Raw genomic sequence first — 20,549 nt, 5'->3', positions numbered from 1 at the left:
TTACCCTTGACCTTGAAGCCCTTCTAAAAATAGCTGTAAATTTGTTAACTACAAATTACACACACCCTCCCCCCGTTCGGTCGCTCCGCTCCCTCTCACAGATATTTCAAAAACAAATGTCTTCATACTTTTAAGGTCTGATTTTCCGCCAAAAGTCATCTGACAAGCAAAAAAAAAGCAAAAACAAGAACCAAAAGTCTTCATATTTTTGCTGCCACTTTCCTGCTTTCCTCCCACTTTTATTTCATGCAAAAGCGTGGGATATCCGATCCTTGTAAAGTGTGTGTGTGTGGGGGGTACCAAGCTTCCCCCCCCCCCCCCCCCCCCAAAGGCTGCGCCGGTCCGGTTATGGGCTTGTAATCGTGGTGATGGTGACTATCGCCGATTATGGCGCGCCAGAGGGGAATCAAATATTTATGTTCGACACCAACTAAAAAACCATTTCATCAAGTAAAATTTCATTCAACAAAAATATATTCGACAAAATATATATTTGATAAAAGATATATTCAATAAAATATGTATTTGACAAAAATATATTCAAACAAAATATATATTTGACAAAAAAAATATATAGGTTTGACCAAAATATATATTTGACAAAATATATATATATTTCACCAAAATATATTTGACCAAAATTATATTTGACCAAAAATATATTTGACCAAAAATATATTCGACAAAATATATATTTCACCAAAAATATATTTGACACAAAATATGTTTGACCCAAAATATATTTGACCAAAAATATCTGACGAAAATATATTCGACAAAATATATTCATTTCAACAAAAATCTATTAGACCCAAAATATATTTGACAAAAAGTGTTTTACATACATGGCTTTCCATACTTTCGAAAAAAAAAAAAATCATTCGATGAACGAAAAACCATTCCATGAAAATACATTTCATGAGCTGAAATACGTTTCATGACAAAATACGTTCGACAAAACGAGTGCGCAATATTCGCTGTGTACCAAGCTGGCCCATGCGACTTGTCTACATGCAGCGCAACACGTACGCATGTATACACTGCACGTGTACCATGCATAGCACACTACAGCTAGCTAGCCCGTCATCGGCGCGGCGCAGCCGCTGGCCGCCGCGGTGGGATGCTCTACCGAGTGGTGGGTTTTGAGCGCGGTAGCTTTCGCGATTTCGATGTCGATCTAGCTCAAGACTTCACGCATGGGCCATGGGCTTCCACTGTTCTGAAAGTGGGAGTAGGAATGATCCCGCCATGGCGTTATGCAAAAGATTCAGCACAGCTTAATCTCCGCCATTGCCAGTTGGCGAGCGCGAGATCGGGATCAGGTCGTGGCCGTGGCAGAGCAACATCGGCGGTAACCGCATGCAGCAGCGACCCCAACACGTTACTGGTTACAGCGCCCCGCGCCGGGGTTACATCATCACAATACAAATACATATAGTACTAGTATTTCATCACATCATCACTATACAACCAGCTCTATACCTCATCACTATACAACCAGATACATACTTCATCACTACAACCAGATACTTCATTTGATGAATCTTCAAGTCTGATTGGTTAAGAATTGGGGCATACAGTCAGCAATTACCTGTAGTTCCCACAGTACCCAAACTGACCCATATTATACTAAACTGCCCTCTTGATTTGTAGCAGCACATATGCACATGTAGGGTAAGCACTTGGCTTCAATAGTGAGAGAGGTGACCAATATCCAATACGATGGCAATGCACGTGAAATGGCAGCGCAGATGTGTGAATTGGCTATCCAAGAGCTATTGCCATCAACCTACTAAATTTTCATATACTATTTTCTTCATTATATAATACATGTATGTACAGATATGAACTGCTTTTCTTCAAGGCAGTTGTTGCTATCGGTGCCCCTGTAAGGTTCCTTGGGTCATAGCACAGAGCCGAGATCCCTCGTGGTAATGATATCAACAATTCCCCGAAGAGCAGTCCATATTTGCACTCTAGGAGATTGTCATTAAAAACTTCATGTCTGAATAGATGGGAGAAGTGTTGTGTGGTGGTTAGTAGAGGTGCCATTGAACTACGGCAAACATATTCCATATGTAGTATCAAAATGTCAATAAATGTTTGTAGAATATGTTGAAGGAATTGAACTACAGTCAACCTTGCCCATGTTGAATCTATTTGGACTGAAGAAATAGCTTCGATCAGAGAAAATTCAACTAATGAGGGATTAAAATTAATAGAATGTACCGGTATAAAGAGAAGAGGACTTGAAAAGGACCTTTGACTTGGGTGATTATTTGACTTATGCGAGGCCAGCTTAAGCAAGGTTGACTGTATTTTCATTTGTGTTGGAACTTTTGCAGCAGTTATCAAAGAATGAATAAAACTGGATACAAATATAGAATCCATGTTATAAAACTTGCAAGGATGATACACTAATTTCATCACAATCATAGTCATGGATTGAAAAGGAACACATATATGCTATTATGTGCCAAGTTTTTTTTTTTTTTTTGTATGTGAGGGGGTGTGTGTGTGTGTGTTTTCATTTGATTGCTCTTATGGTTTGTTCACTTATAGGTCTCCATACTTTCAACACTGTTATTATTCCTCGAGTACTAGTAGTATGTTGCACTGCATCTTGTATGAAAAAAACAAACACCAAAACCTCTAATTTTGCAGTCATTCACCTGGAGCATATACATTTGTACTGTACTCTTCTGAGCAGCAGTAAACTAATTTGCCCATTCACAATGAACTGGTTGTTTCCAGTCGCACAACTTACAATATATATAGAAAACTTACAGTTTGTGGGATGGCGTCATTCAGTTGTGTACACAGCTATATGATGTACGTAGTAACTATCTCACTTTTTCAGTCATAAATTTATCTTGTGTATCATTCATCCACTCACGCATTCAATCACTCCTTTCACTTTGTATGCCAAGTTAACAAGGAAAGATATTCGTGCCATACCAATCACAAGATGGAAATTTAATTGCAGTCATTAACAATTCTGGACACAAAAGAAATACAAAGTTTATGTAAATAACACTGTATATTCAAACTGGCTTGCCATTATTCAACAAGACAGCTCGCACTGCTGTTGTATGTATTCCACACAACCTACTAAAGAGCTCTGAACCACACTGCTTTCACAGTAGTTTGGGTACAGTCCCTTTGTTATCAGTCCATATTTTCCATTCACAACAGACCCAAGAGATGTCACCTGTAGGCCACACAGTTTTGGGGGATAAATTGTTTCCTGTCATGAATCGCCCACTTATGGCCAGAAGTAACAAGATTTCAGAGGCTGAACTTATTTCACAGATGAGCCAGCAGGCAGTATTTCTAACATTATGGCATTGTTATTTCATGTTACTGAGTAAGATCTGAATGTTACTGAGTACATGTATTACCAGGTAAAATTTGTATGCTTACCGTTATGTTGTAAAAGTTGCATCGCAGATTACAATTTGCACTGAAATAACCCCCATATTTCTCCTGTTGAAACATGAGAGATATTGAAACATACATTTTCTTCATCAGACACTCACAGATAAAACATAATAACATATGATAACCAATAATTACAGTATGTAGTGCCTTTTCAAAAAAGACTTGAAGCACTTCAACAATTACAACACTGATCCACTTACAATGTAACATGTAGGGGGCTCGTAGGCATGGCACATCCAGTCAATATTTGAAATATTACACTTTGAAAAGTCGCAAGTAATTAATGCAGGTTTGATTCATTTCAGAAGGGATCTTTCTTTTCTATCAAAAACAGATCCCTTAACTTCCAAGCTTCAATCATATTTCTTACATGTCATGTGGTTGAAGCTTCTCTGGCATTGCCAGCTTAATGCCACAGTCAAGGTGTCACAAATTCCAATCTTTCAAATTCATGAAATCAAATTCCAATCTTCTACAATCTAAATGAGGCAATTGGCACAAATGTACATGCCTTGTCACATATCTTTTTTTTTTCTATATTTTTCAAATTCATTTCATTTCAGTCTCACAATAATTAATGAATGCTAATTTTGAATGGCAAGTACAATGCTTCTGCTCTAAAATTATGCTGTATACTGTAAACCTGTTTCAATCAGAGGGGGCAGAAATTTGCTTACGACACAAGTTAGCCTTAACCCAATGAGGACTGACTGATTTCCCATAGACACCTGCCCTAGTATACTCCCACTGGTTCTCAATTGGTTAAGAGGAAACTCTGTTAAGCCAGACTTGAAGCACCTCCAGACATAAAGATTCTTACTCGCAAGTGGTACATGTACACTGATCTTTGAAGGCACTGAACACATAATAAAATTCTTGTTAACATGAAAACTTGGCTTATACCAGTCTACTGTCAGCCGCCATTACAGGACAAAGATCATCAATGTAAAGTATTGTATCATCCAATGAAGTCCCATTCTCTAAATATGACTACTGCACATCAATAGTTTATACAGGATCCTGCTGTGTACTTCACTGTGAAAACAACCTACAAACAATCAGAGTTAACATGATACAGACTACAACTGTGTCAAAGATAAGGTGGGTCTGAAAGTCAAGACTACACACAAGGCCCTATGAACATCAATGCTGAACTGTTACCACATACTAGTATATTATTCTGTATGTACAACTTTAATAAAGATGTGGAGTGTAAAACAGATGCATCCATCGTGTCACTGACTTCATTTGTATTTCAAGTTCCAGTGTATATTGTAAGCAACTTTGTTCAACTTTGTCAATAAACAAAACTATTTCACATTGATCACTTAAATAAACAGGATTGAAGTCAACATCCCTTTAAAATTAACTCTGAGACAAATAGAACTATGCAGATATTCATCAGTCTAGAGATACCACACAATTACACTTGCTGTAGGAAGTCTTTAATATTAGAATCTCAGATACGCTGGAAAACATGATCAAGAGAGGCACTCCTGTATGGATTGTACATTGCTAAGTAATTGAAAAATAAAAACTTTATAAGACCAAGGAGGTACTAGTACCTCCTTGATAAGACGATAATTTGTACATTTACGAATAATTTCTGAATCCAAAAGAAAGATTCATATACACTCAACAACACTGACAAACAGACAGACACACAATAAAAACTCACACACCTATGAAGGAACTTTGTTCACAATGTGGACTAAATCACATTTTTGAACTAAGGAAAACCCACTAGAACTTTAGAAGACTGAGAGCTAAACACTATCAATTCTGTTTATGCTCTTCCAGCATTATCACAGCCAATGTGAAAAACTGAATGTGGATTTTTCTTCCCAACACCAGGATGTAAATCCTGCCTTTCCACTGTAAATCTTACTGTTTTCAACAATCTACATATGGCAGTTTATAGTTTACATTCAGGGGTCCTTCAGCTCATATCATGTAATCTGACAATGTAAGTACATTTCAATTGGACCACAGTGATCAAATTAATCTATCATAAAATTTCATTCAAAGTTAAATGGTGCAGTATTTCGAGATATTTACATTGTAACCTCTGGCAATTTAAAGAGTCATGAATACTGAGGAAACACCACAGACAGTATTTTTGTACTGAGCAAGGTGATATCCAATATTCTTACAGAGCTAGACCTGCTCATAATAAAGAGGATAAAATGGGTTTACCCCTTGCATAGAGACTATAAAATCTCTATCCCATTAAAAGTGCTATTCATTGGAGTGGGTAAAAGGAAAGCGATGGAAGGTTAATGGCAGGATGATGTCACGGTTTAGGGACAATATGAAGAATGATAGGAAAATGATGTGATGTCACATTAGTGTCATGATGATGTCACAGTGTTTGGTGATGATATCACAATAATGTGAGAATGATGCTATGATGTTATAAAGGTATAAGAATTATGTCTTGATGACAATGACGATGATGATGATGATTTAATCTTATTCATAGAGGGTAGCCACTTTAGTGATCTTTGCACTGTTCTCCTTGTGGTTCCTGTTCACATTCATGAATGTAATTCAGCTATCAGGATTCTGTCATGATAATCTAATGATGATGATGATGTGAGGATGTCATGTTGATAATGAGCTGGCGATGTGATAGGGATGTAATATTGTCATAAAAATAATACAAACATTATTATGATGTCATGATGACTGAGGATGTGACATAAACACATTGAGTGGATTAGACATTGGAATGATTGGCAATGAGCTATATAATCAATCTTTTGCCTTCCCCTAACATCATCAGCTATCAACCAAAAAAAAAAAAAATAAAAAAAAAAAAATGGCTTGACTGAGAGTGATGGGTTGACATTGGTATTGGTATTCCTCTGAGTAACCAGTGCTATATAACTTGCAAATATATCAAAGACGATTCTGACAGAGAATGTCATCACAACTATGAAATCTGTATGTTTACCTGGGAAAGGGGAGGGAGAGAACTAACCTGAATTCAATTTCATAGGGGCATGATTTGTTTTGTCCCTTTAAGCAGCATTACACATTAAAATGTTCTTGTCATCTTATCATCATACAAATCTGTAACTGCTGAAAGACTGCAATAGTGCAGATGAAAGAGTTGGCATTCATGTACCAATTGCAAAATTTCAAATACATGAAATCAAATGCTACAGATTCAAGAAATGAACTAAATATAAATGCATTACTCAATACTGGCAACCTTCATCATCAATAAAAACCATTATCAGTCATAATTGTTTAAAGTAAATGCCCATTATAAGAACCATGAGAAACACTTAAATATAAAACCTTGTGCAAACAGGAACACTTCCATAAGGCAAAAAAAAAAAAATCATTGTATTGGCGTAACCCGCCCGACCCTAGAAAACCCCCCGACCCTGAACTTTTCACACACACAAAAAAGGAAATACATCGTTTTTACTGAGAGAGGGCGCGATACGGGTTTGCGAATTATCAAAAACAACAACAACAACAGCAACACCTGGTGTCGGAAAATGGCCGTGCAGTACAGCGTGTTGGCGACTGATAAGTCCGGTTTGAAGATTTTATTTAGTATTATTCAGAGAATCGATTTGTCAGTGGCGCTGGGTGATTTAGCCCAGGAATTTCTGACCGGTATGTCGTGACGGCTTTTAAACTGGTTATATAACAAATTTTTGGATGCAACAGACACTCTCTATCGAATGGGGTTTCGTTAAATATGAGTTTTACACCTAAAATACAGGTAGCAGGTACAATTGTACACAGTCTTCACTTATTAATGACTTTCACTGAGTATACCCAACCAAACAAATGTCCATGCACCAGTACATGTATGATGATTTTGACAGATTGAATGCGTCAGAAATACTGCAAAACCACATAAAATTCCTGCCAAGTATCAAGAGACCATCGTCAGGTCAAACAAGTTCAAAATCACACAGTTGCTTGATGATGTGACGCCGACTCAACCGCCGATGACCCTACTTTTAATCTCCGGCACAAGTAAGACAGAGGAAGTCAGCATCACCAAGAAACAGATATCTGAAATGAGCAACAAAAATCAGTCAATCGAGAGTAAGTCATTAAAAGGAGTTCTATGGAAAAGAGTAAAACTGTGCCTGATTGCCCCTCTAATTAAACAGACATGGAAGTCATTGTACGTAGTGCATTAGACATTAAATTAGTCAATTATACCATCCAGTCAGCAGCCTATGAAACCAAATATATAGCATTATTTTCCTACAAATATCTTATAAAGTGAAAAAAAGTATAAGAAACCTCTAATTTTCTCAAAACATGAAGCAGAGCAGAATACAAGAAATCCTACAGAAGTGCTGAGGTTTAGTTGTGAAGAAGTACAATCATAATGACAGATGTTTTACACATAGTTAACTCATTCAATTTTTTTGCTTTTAAAGGACACATTTGTACACATTAGCGTACAATGGGCAATAATTTTACAATGTGTACAATTAACAATTAGCCTGTGATATTTAAATGACGGCCCTTGGTTTCAACAATAACATGGCAAAAGTGTGCGAATACACCAGTGGGATGGGAGAAGGGGAGGGAAGTTCATGCCACACTCACCTTATACTGACAGTGCTTCCATCTGGAATATTTCCTGTAGTGGTGGGAAGTAGATAACCAACATCAGTTACATCTTGAAGGACAGCTAACCAAGGCATGATCTGCATGTTTGACAACATTACTTATCAAAATTATCACTCATTACTTTATGTTGAAACGTACAGACAAAGTCTGTACACAATTGAGTAATTTCATCACCAGTGGTGCATCAGACAGTATGTATGGTCTTGTATTCATACATGTATGCTACACGTCTTTTTATGACTTTGTCTGACACAGAGAAGGCTGAGGCAGGATTGCATCTAATCGAGAGGAGCAGTCATTATTACAGTGCCATCTGGACTGCTTGACAGGCACAAGTTGATAAATCCCAGCTCAAGATAGTATCATGCTTGTCCTTATACTCTGAAAAGGCTTCATGGAGCAAAACAATTCATTGCATACTGTATGTGAAGATGAATGCTGCTACTGCATGTACTAATATACACAGCCAAGTATCTATAAAGACAATGGATAAATCTAATCAAATCAATACATGCATCATTATCTAATATTACAATCCGTATGACAAAGCATCTGACAGAAGATAGCTTGCTAAATGCACTAATGTTATCACTCGGCACAATGTAGCAAGGGCATAATATTACAATTATGTAAAGGAAGAACTTGACCAATATTAATAGAAATGTGTGTACAGTCATGGACAATAAAGGGAGCACTAACCTCTCTCCAGAAGACCCAGAGGATCAACACGACGATGATGAGGGCAGACATGACTACATAAATAAGAAGAGGTCTGGTGATCATGGGGTCACGAACCTAACGAGGAGGCTTCCTTATTACATCCTTGTCCAATGGCTCCACTCCGAGACTGGACAGAGGAGTGGGGAGAGAATGAAACATTATCATACAGTAATGTGAACTACAGAATGCACAATTTTTTTTTTCATGTCAGTATTTGTTCATTATCCATCTTTGATAATACATGTATACACACTCTTTCTTTCTTTTTTTTAAAGAATGAACATATATTTGTCCTTTCTTCCAAATTAACAATAAAATCTGTAGCCATATAGACAGAAAGGATTTCTGGAAACAACATTAATGTGTAGAGTAGAAATAGTTGGCGTCCAGACTTTCCAATAAGAAGGGTCACAAAGAGAAGGAGAGTGGCATACAAATGAGACTTCGAAACACTGCTGATTTGAGAGGTATTGATTTTTACTTTTACAAAATTATTTCCCCCATGACTGAAGAATTATAATGGTACTCACTAAGATGCTGCTTTAGCCGATGAAAAGGTAGAATGAAATATTTTGAAACCAAAGCTTTAATGAGGTTCAAAGATATTTGCTTGAAGAAATTTGATTGATTGATTGATTAATTGATTGATTGATTGACTGATTGATTGATTGTGAATCTTTATGCAGAGTGGCCTGATTAGACTGAATCAGAATAATGACTGCACTGCCGGCATAATTGCCCTCCCCCTTCAGAATACTCTCAGACCTGCTGATGTGTGCACATTGTGGCTCACCCTTGAGCAGGTGGTCCTTCCATGATGACATTGATCCAAAGGCTCTGCATGGCATTGAGTGGGTTGGGAAACCTCATGATGATGGATAGGGCTATCAGGGTCCAAGGCAGCTATGCTCCTACCAACACAGAGAAACAAACAAACAAACAAACTCATATGTTGCAATCTATCTTCATAGATCCTTCACTTCATACTTTTGCATTTAACCCATTAATGTGTCCATGCAAATTGGTCATTACGGGATAAGTTTTCATCAATAATTCAAATTTCAACTGATTTCTTGCAAAGTAGAAATCAATACATAATCTTATCACAATTTGTATTCATATTCGTTTCAATCAAATTACAAATGATTATAAATGATTACACATATTTACATCATTTGTTATTAAGGGGTCATTTTCAATAAGACTACGTTGTGCTTCTCATGATTTCTCCATTATCATATTTGACACAGTGCATTTTTGTTTGTTTGTTTGTGTTTTTAATACAGATTTTGTCAACCAATAATGAAAGTGAAAATAAATGAGATGAATGAATGAAATGGATGAATGAATAACGTTTGTTGGAGAATAAGCATCAACCCATTTTAATTCTTCCGTGAAAACACTGATTAGAGTCTTTAATGCCTATATTTGAATAATTATTCCACCATACAATTATTTTGAACGGAATGAAGTATACAATCTTTCGTTTTTGGCATGCAGAACTCAATTGAAGCAAAAATAGTGAACCATTTTAAGCCAAACATTTTCGTGTGTACACTGTATTCCAATTTTGCAAATTTTGTGAGATCAAAGAGTCACAAAATCAAAATACATGTACATGCAAAAGTTCTTGTTTACACTGTATGCACTGTATGCATTGAATTCAAGTGGCATGCTGAACTAGAAATGTCGCTAAGGCGACTGGTATGCCTCCGCCATAATGCATGATTCTCCTAATAGGTCTACTGTACATGTGGACAATGTGTGATTACATTTTCACACAATTGGCAAAATATTAAAATAACAAGTTTGTCACAAATGTGTTGAATATTCACCTTCCTTGACCTAAGTTTGATTGGATGAATAGGAGAGCATGCATTTGGGGATATAAGGACTTTAACTTGACTTTGCCCATTCATAAGTTTATGCATTGAGTACTTTTCAAGGTATGGAGAAAAAATGCAATTTCTGTATTGAAAAGTACATTGTTACCATTTTCATCTGGCCTTTGACGGTAAAATTCATAGGATAATCACTGTCAGGCAGAACATGCATAAATATGTAGAAAGTTTCATGATACCTTGAGCCACTTCTGAGATATGGAGGAAAAAGTTAGTTCAGCACTTTCCCTTGATCTTTGAACTTTTGACCTTTAAGGCAAAAAAAAAAAAGAAAAGAAAAAGTTTCCAGAGAATCTCTATCAGGTTATACATGCATACACCAAGTGTAAAAAAAAAAAAAATAATCCCGCTGGCATTGCATAAATATGAGGGAAATAGTAAAATGTTGAAGTGTTGCCCTTTTCTTTGGCCCCTGACCTTTGACCCCATGAACCCTAAATTCTCTAGATAATCATTGTCAGTCAGTACATGTATATATGCTATGTTCCATGAAGATACCATGAACAATTTCCAAATTACGGACAAAAAAATATTGTTACTTGACCTTTTGACCTTTGACCTCATGACCCCAAACTTCCACCAGAGAATCTTAATTGGGTAATACATGTATACACCAAGTTTTAAGAAAATATCTTCAGGCATTGCATAGATATGTTGGAAATAGTGAAATTTTACGTATTTGACCTTGACCTTTTGACCTTTGATCTTGAGCATGTGCACCCAAAAGTTGATAGGCACAACTTCACCCCCTAATACACATACATGCCAAGTTTCATTAGGATACCTCAAAACGTTTTTTAGTTACGCTGTCCACAAAATTCATTACGGACGGAAGGACGGACGGACGGACAACCCGAAAACATAATGCCTCCGGCACCACTTCGTGGCGGAGGCATAAAAAAAAAGAAAAAAAAAGGCTGTCAGCTGTGATTCAAGAAAATTTCACACTGCAAATATTTCTTGCTTTACAGTATGCACAAAACTACTTCCATTGGGGTGTAAGAACAACATTTTGTGTAAGTAGAGAATAGAGATTGTTAAGAATTGGGTGTGCACTTTTGATTATTGCAACACAAGATAGATACTCTAGAATCTACCTTTTGAAACAAAAATCTTTACAGTATCCTGTCTTCATTTCTCTCTGAATCTACAACTCCTCAAAGATTAGCTGATTGATGTAACTACCTTTATGAGGGTCGTAAAATTTTGATATACACTGATCAGGATCCTCTGATAAAATAGTTATCGCAGCACAAGCATGGCTCCTGTAAGCAATATGTTGATTAAACAGAATTTCCCCACTAGTTAAAGTCAGGGTTAACCACTCTGGAATTGGACTCCAGCTATCACTGGGGTAACATGACTCTCACCTGGTATAGCCATTGAAGACAGCTGCTCTGGTTTGTCCAAAAGATCCACATTCTCTCGACAGAAAGACTTTGACTTGGCACCAGCAAAGTTCCTGAAAGAATACAAGACAAGCTTATCAACAAAGAACATGATACATGTACTACAAAATACCACAAATCATAAGCAATTACATCTGGTACAGAAATCCTATGACCCACCAAACAAACAAATAAACACAAACTACAATAACAGTGAACACATTCTGAACAAGACACTTTTTTTTTCTTTTAATACTGCACAATTTATTCTGACAAATGATGTATGGAATTGCGACTGATTGACAAATTGCCCCACATCGACGTAAATAAGCACTGAATTGATCAGTGTTTTAGTAGTAGCCATGATAAAAAATCATGGGCGTACATACTCGAGCAGGATTCGAACCTACGACCTCCTGATCACCGGACAGGCGTCATCTCCACTAGACCACCGAGCTTTCGCCCGACAGCAAGTGTTGGTTCTAATCCTTATAGCATGCAGCGGGTACTGCTTTGTTATTCAAATTCATGAAATTCTTCCGTCGAGATGTTTTCATTGCGACTGATTGACAAATTGCCCCACATCAACGTAAATATCATGGCTACTACTAAAACACTGATCAATTCAGTGCTTATTTACGTCGATGTGGGGCAATTTGTCAATCAGTCGCAATGAAAACATCTCGACGGAAGAATTTCATGAATTTGAAGAAGTATGGAATTGTTTGCTTGATTTTCTTCTGAACTTAATAATCTATGCTTTATAATAAGGAGCTACAGTGTCAAACCTTGGCAAAACCATCACTGGATCAATAGAGATCAACACAGAGTGACTCCACGTCTTCCAGTCCTCTTCTGTTTCCCAGATCTCGTAGACGGCATAGTTACAGGTCCCCTCATGGCCTCAAACATTCTCACACTGTAGCTGCCATTGTGTATGAGTGGAAACAACAGAAATACAATGCATGACATTACTGGGTAAATACTGTATACCTTTTGGAACATAATTTTATCAACATATAATAAACTTGATGTTGAAAAGATGAACTGAAATGTTTCCAATTAGTACCATATTGATGTACCAGTACTTGTTTCAGGTTTCTCTAGGTACTGCTATTACAGTTTGCCTACAATATATTTAGAGGCATATATATTGTAATTCTGCAAGGGGGAAAGCAATGATAAATGATGATGATGATGATTATGATAGTCATGACTAGAAACATCATTTTCATTATTCAAGTAATAACAACAGTGATAATTCATCATGAAAATTTTATTATGATCACTACCATCACTACTTTATTATTCCTAATATTACTAGCTTTGAAAAAACACACCAAATCACTATATTCCAAGTTTATCACAAAAGTAAAAAACATTCACAATGGGGCATAAAGTCTTGACTTCCTAAACTTCATCTTTGAAACTTTAGTTTCAACACACACACACACACACACACACGCACACACACACAAATAAATAACAATAAAGAGGTAAAATTTGAACAACAATTTTCAAACAGTACAAGTACTTGACTAAGTTAGTACTTGACTGGATTAGGCATCCAGAATTCTGCTCTGTTGAAAGATAGGGATGGCTGTTTATATCTATATCCTCTGAGAATTGTTCATTCAGCTTATTCAATCTCATAACTTTCCATAAGAAACATCACATTCATAGAAGAAAAAAAAAAGAAATAAAGTCAATTTTCCTCACTCTGTGATTAGTATAATATTACTGAAGCACTTTCCATTCAAAATATCACACCAGTGGGAATCTAGCAATGAGGACACGATGTCTTACCTCACACATCCATCATCTCTTCCTGCTGCATCAACGTATGTCCTCAGGTTGTCACGGAAACTTCATATTCTTTTCCTCCTGTACGGCGAACTACCTGCCGACAATGAATGCCTGTGGAGAGTAATCGTGATCGCGTGAATAACTGCAGTCAGCAACGCGCTGTCGTAATGATACTGACCTGTGTGACAGTAACTCTAATTGTTAGTCTCATGGGGGGGGGGGGGAGAACAACTAGCAATCTATATTTCATGATGAGTTACACATTACTCCAGGTTAGAAGGCATATAACCTTGTTTTTTATGTCTATGATGGTCCCCCTTATTTAAAAGACACCGTAATGTGTAAACGTTAACATTAGACAGCGTAAGCTGTGAGCGCGAGCAGAAACAACCACAACTAAGTCAACGTTGAATTCAATGCTTCCCCATGTCTCATTTAATTCAAATTTATGTGAGTGACTGGAAATGAGATACTAAGGAATCCCTGAAATTTTGGTGGAATTTGGTAGAGTGAAATTTGAGGTATATCTTCTTGCCTCTTAGATACGATATTGGCTTAGGCCTACTGCCAATACTGCATTACCATTTTACTACCGCCGGAATCTGTCTCTAAGAAGCCCATGACCGGCCGACGGCAACGAGAAGAGACAGATCTCAGACAAATTTCAATGGTCGCGCTCTGTCCACACGTAGTGCTCCTCTACAAGTTAGCGTGGATATGTCTTCCTGGACATTTTGCTGACTAAACCATACAGATACAGATCTCATCCCTGCTCATCGGTCTACGACAGTTTACCAACCTGGGGTTGCTGAGGCTGAGCCCGTATCCGTAGTGCCGGTGCGGTGCCGGTGGTTGAGCCTGAGCCTATTAACAGCCTCAGGCTGTGGTCTTGCCCTTGGCCTGCTTGATGTTTGGGTTGGAGACCGGATCGTCATGGCAGGCGCTGCCGTAACTATACACAGCCCAGTCGCTGTACGTAGGATATTCGCACAGCGTACCTCCGTCTGGTCGGGCTATTCGTAAACGCTGCCGCTGATGTAACCCCCGACCGGGGCGGCCGGGCGCTGTACCAGTAACGTGTTGGGGTCGCTGCTGCGGTTACCGCTGATGTTGCTCTGCTCGTGCTAACTTAGTCTCCAAGTATGTCCACGACCGGGCGACCTGATCCCGATCGATCTCGCGCTCGTCATCTCACTGGCAATGGCGGAGCTGAATCTCTTGCATAACGCCATCGAGATCGTTCCTACTCCCACTTTCAGAAGAGACAGACATCGAAATCGCTAAATATGCTTTGTATAATAGCGCGCGTACCACGCGAGCGTCTAGCTCTCACCGCACGGTATACGGGCTAGCAAGCGCGCGCGGATGTGCATGCGCAAGCAATTTGCAAATTGATGTGTATACCACAGTGTACACGCAACGACACGTGCAGCGTAAGCTTGCGCTGCGCTGTATTGTCATCGAATGACTTTTTATTTTCATGGAATGATTTTTTGTTCATCGAATGGTTTTTTGTTCATCGAATGATTTCTTGTCGTAAGTATAGAACGCCATGTCAAATATATCTTGGGTCTAATATATTTTTGGTGAAATATATATATATTTTTTGTCGAATATATTTTGGTCAAATATGATTTTTGGTCAAATATATTTTTTGTCAAATATATTTTGGGTCAAACATAGTTTGTGTCAAATATATTTTTGATCAAATATATTTTTGTGAAATATATTTTTGGTGAAACATATATATTTTTGTCAAATATATATTTTGTCGAATATATTTCGGTCAAACCTTCATATTTTCTTGTCAAATATATATTTTGTTTGAATATATATTTTATGAAATATATATTTTATCGAACATATTTTTGTGGAATGAAATTTAAATTGATGAAATGGTTTTTTAGTTGGTGTCGAACATAAATATTTGATTCCCCTCTGGCGCGCCATAGCCGATCATCCCCCCCACTCCTCAGCACTGATTTACGCCGTTGCTTTGGGTTGCATATTGAAGTGCTGTTGATTTCGACTCTATCCTTTTCACTTCCCGTTCCAAATATCGTTGCTGATGAATTGTCATGAAAGACATTTATCATATATGACAATTCATCAGCAACAATATTTCGAACGGGATACCATAATTTCTGTACGAATGATTATGGAAGCATTGATTTTAATAGATAAGTCAACCCTCCCAACAATGAAAACGATCATTGCATTTCGTGTGCAGGTAATTGTTTCCCCAGGCATTCATTCGGAGACGGTTGTCGATGACCTTTACACTGAAGCGTGTTTCTTATCAGTGTCTGTCATGTAAGTCTTCCGCTCGACCACCGTACCAACGACCTAACAAGCAAAGTGTTGTATAATCCCTCAAAGCCAAAGTAGCCTTTTGGTAATCTCATCGAAAAAAATACCATCCCTGGGACCGGTAGTGTCCAATGGTTTTTACAGGGGTGAGATACACAAAATCAATGCCCCTTGAAATAACCAAGATCTTTCATGTCATCCCAATTCTATCTCTACAGAGATACATTCTAGCACGCAGCAATCACTGTCAGCCAGACTTCGCCGACAAACGTCAGCAGTATCACGCCATTTCATCTTGCTCTTTTCCTCGCTGACCCTTGCTCTGTATCTCTACCTGCCTATATCTCTTTCTGTTTTTACATCATGGTCGGGAGCATACCCGTGATCGATTTTTCGGCTTATTCCATTGATCGCAACGAACCGGACAGCGATGGAATCCAGAAAGTCGTCGATGAGGTGCACGAGGCTCTGACGACTGTCGGCTTCTTGTATCTGATCAACCATGGAATCCCAGAAGCAAAGGTGGGAGAATACAGATCTTTCTATTACGACCCATCTTACAGGATCAGGGCTCGACATTCGCTTTTGTGTGTGTGTGTGTGTGTGTGTGTGTGTTTGTGTAATTTGTGGTGGCCCCTGCTCGAGCCACTAAAATCTTTCTTTAAATATGCTGTTTCGGTGGCTCGAAAAAAAAAAGAACTGTAATGGCCCGATATAAACTAAAACCTAACGATCCATTTTGAATCTGAAGTGCCCAATCGGGCCACCAAGATAGCCTTTTGGGAAATTTGGTGGCCCGACACCAAGTTTTAGTGGCCCCAGGCCACAGGGCCATCGCTCATGTCAAGCCCTAGCGTCTTCTGGTCCTGTGTTTCCTTCTTGTGTGTGTGTGTGTGTGTGTGTGTGTGTGTGTGTGTGTGTGTGTGTCTTGTTTAAGGTCATTTTTTTCTTCATCGCATGTATTATGAACAGAAACTACTTTTTTTCGGATGTCATCTCTTGAAGTAGCTGAAACAGTTCCGAGGTATCTCTGAAATAAAACAAACAGAGAAAACAGCACAGCAGAATGTAAATGTATCTATAACATACAACTGTACATGAATTAACATGTATGTGTGTGTGTGCGTGTGTATAAATTGTGAAAAAAAGAAGAAGCGATGCCGCGATTAAAAGAGTTTCATTGGCCAATAGTTATAGATACATTTGCGCAAATGGTCGTAACCACAATCAGAACTCAAGGAAAGCATAAGAGCAATCACTAATAAATTCACTTTTTTTTTTTTCTACACGAGTCCAATTTAGGTGAAGGTTCAATTCTTTTTGTTTGATATCGTTTGATTTAACCCTAAAAGGGCCGGGGGGGGGGGGGGGGGGGCGGAATCCGCCCCCCCCCCCTCGACGTTTCGCGCTATAATTCTGTAACGCGAGAAGGCCTCATCGCGAGGCTTCTTGACTTTCTTCGTTCAAGTCTCGCGCAACTTTTGAGACCAAATTTGCAACGTCCGCGCATACTTTTGCGAAGCCACGCCCATTTTTGTAACGGAATGTCGCTCCAAAACGGGCACAATTTTGTGATTTTGTGTACATTTTCTATGGAAAACAGTGCTCTGTCATGAAAGGCATAAAAACCTGATTATTTTTACAATTAATCACTTTCATTGATTAATTTTGTGCTAATTATGGTAGAATAGTGGTCAGTGACAGTTTCCAATGAAAAAACAAAGAAAAAACAAAAGTTGAAAAACAAAGAAATACATAAGAAATTCTGAAAACAATAAAATACATAAGAATTGAAATGAGTTTTGGAAGTTTTTGCGATGTACAATTGTTGAATATGCTAAAACAGATTTACAGATCAAAAATTAGACTCTCAATGCTTTTAATTAAGCTAAAATATCACCTTGAGCTTAATTTGCATAATTAATTAATTAAAATTAGAAATTGATTGTTTCAAAAAATCTTATAACACAATCTTGTAGATTATGACGCGGGTCTCACGCATGCAAAATTTCATCGCGATCGCACCACCGATGGCCGAGATCTCGGGGGGGGGGGGCGGAATCCGCCCCCCCCCCCCCCCCGGTCTGAGCATAGCCAAAAAAGCCCGGCCCCTTTAGGGTTAAATCTTTAATTCAAAGTCAATAAACTCTGATGGAATTACTCGTTAAAGTAAACAAATTTCAAGACAAATGCTTTCTTTCCAGGTCGATGCCATGTATTCGTCTTCGAGGCGATTTTTTGAACTGCCCGAGGAGACCAAAGTTAGATATACCTCCATCAACGTGTATGAAGGAGGCTACGATTACATGGGCAAGGAGAGGTGAGAAGACATTTTTCGTCTTTCTCATTCACAGAAACCTCATACCATCGGTTCCCCATTGTCGCATAATTATCATGCACTCATTTTCCATCTTTGTTTGCGAAATAATTTCATGACGATTCAAACAATCCGTTTATGCTGCAGTTACATTTCGATTAATTCTCTCTACATACACTTAATAGAGTATTTGTGTGTGTGTGTATGTGTGTGTGTGTGTGTGTGTGTGTGTGTGTGTGTGTGTGTTCGTATAGACATACTTCCCCGAACGCAGTATTCTGATATTCCATTTCTTCTGGCAATGCCAAATCCTTCTCACCGTTTGAAAGTAAGTTCGGAATTGTTAATGAACAGTCTTCATGAGAGCCATCATTCAATGGCGTAACTACGGGGGGGGGGGGGGGGGGAGGGGCAGGGGCATTTTCCCCCCCCCCCCCCCCCCCCATCCGCTGGTTTAAAAAGAAAACGGCAGTTTTGGGATTGTAAAATGTCACAATTTTCAAGCTCGCTCGCTCGCATTAAATTTTAATTGATATGCAATTCTCCTGATGTTGCTGCCAGTAATTTGTCGTTTCACATCGTCATTCCATAATCAACGTAAGGAAAAATGTTAATATGTAACAAACATTGCGCCGACTAGAAAGATTGCAGTTTCAAAGCTTCAAAGATTTAAGTTTTTTCACCTGGAATTTATGTTTTTTCGGGAAGATATTTATTGGGTAAAAATGATAACTTATGTATTCAAGACAACTGAAAAGAGCCTGTTTCTTCAGGCGCTGACTCGCTTTCGCTCGCTCGCACACACAAATAAGTGAAGTAAATGATGATTTTGGATATATGGAATGACTTTAAAGGGTGATATTGTTATAAGGTATTCGCAATAAATTGTCAGCAATGCCAGCAGTTATAGCCTGCAATAAATGATTGAAGCTACACGTACGTCCTGGGTTATCAGAAAGATAACTTTCTCTTTCATTATCAATATGTGTATTCCTGAGCTCTCGCTACGCTCGCTCGTGCATATAATCTATAATTTCGTAGTGAAGAACATGATCATAATCAATAATTTATAATTAACCCTAAAAAGACTGGGGGGGGGGGGCCTAAAAGGCCCCCCCCCTCGACATTTCGCGCGATTACTCTGCAACACGCAATGCTCTCGCCGCGATGCTCTATGACTTTTTTCTTTCGAGTTTCCCGCACATTTTGACACCAAATTTGTGACGCCCGGGGGTACGGTTCTGAAGTTACATAACTTTCTGTACATGCACGTGAGGCCGAAAATGGCTCAAAAATGTGATTTTGTGTATAAAGTCAATGCAAATGAGTGTTTTCACATGGTTCATATAAATATGCTTATTTTTACTCTCAATGGCTAAAAGTAATTTGTTTTATGAGTATTATGCTTCAAAAGTGTCTGCCAGAAATTTTGTTAAAAAACAACAGAAAACAAAAGGTCGAAAAAACAAAGAAATACATAAGAAATTCATAAAACAATAAAATAAATAAGAAATTAATTTTGATACCGAATTTTTTTTAAGTACATTTGCTAAGAATGCCACAAAGAATAATTAGACCAAAAATGAGCAATTTTGGAGCTTTATTTACTGATTTAGATCAAAGAGTCTGATTTCTCGCATAAATTAGCATAATTAATCAAAATAAAATAAAAGAAGACTATTTGGAAAATTCAAATATACGATCTTGTAGATTACATCGACACTACCATTATGCAGATTTCCGCGGCGATCGCGCGATCCACGGCCGAGATCTTAAGGGGGGGGGCCCTTTAGGCCCCCCCCCCCCCCCCAGTCTTTCGAGCTACCAAAATAGCCCAGTCTTTTTAGGGTTAAAGCAATATTGGGATTATGTACTATAATCATCAATCAATCAATCAATCAATCATTTATTTAATGAGCGCAGAAACTATATTTATATAATAACTACTGCAGTGATATTTCACATTCCTCGAGTAAAACAGTATTTCCATTCCATTTTCCAGAATTATTCAGATTTACAAAATCATTAAAAAATCTACCACAAGTATGCATG

The 20,549-nt window shown here is 38.0% G+C and overlaps 1 protein-coding gene across 1 annotated transcript in view; it reads left to right on the top strand.

The window, feature by feature from the left end:
• Window positions 1-16,403: 16,403 nt before the first annotated feature.
• The window catches only part of LOC140228767 (uncharacterized), a 13,557-nt gene continuing 9,411 nt past the window's right edge, over window positions 16,404-20,549 (top strand). The window contains exons 1-2 of the mRNA XM_072309043.1: window positions 16,404-16,702; window positions 18,385-18,500. Of these exons, the coding sequence (XP_072165144.1) occupies window positions 16,544-16,702; window positions 18,385-18,500 (275 nt within the window). The 5' untranslated portion in view covers window positions 16,404-16,543. The remainder of the gene's footprint in view (window positions 16,703-18,384; window positions 18,501-20,549) is intronic.

The sequence above is a fragment of the Diadema setosum genome, chromosome 5 (genome assembly GCF_964275005.1).
Source record: "Diadema setosum chromosome 5, eeDiaSeto1, whole genome shotgun sequence".
Taxonomy (NCBI): Eukaryota; Metazoa; Echinodermata; class Echinoidea; order Diadematoida; family Diadematidae; genus Diadema; species Diadema setosum.
The sequence above is the reverse complement of the archived record's forward strand: the minus strand, read 5'-3'. Positions and strand labels throughout refer to the sequence as shown.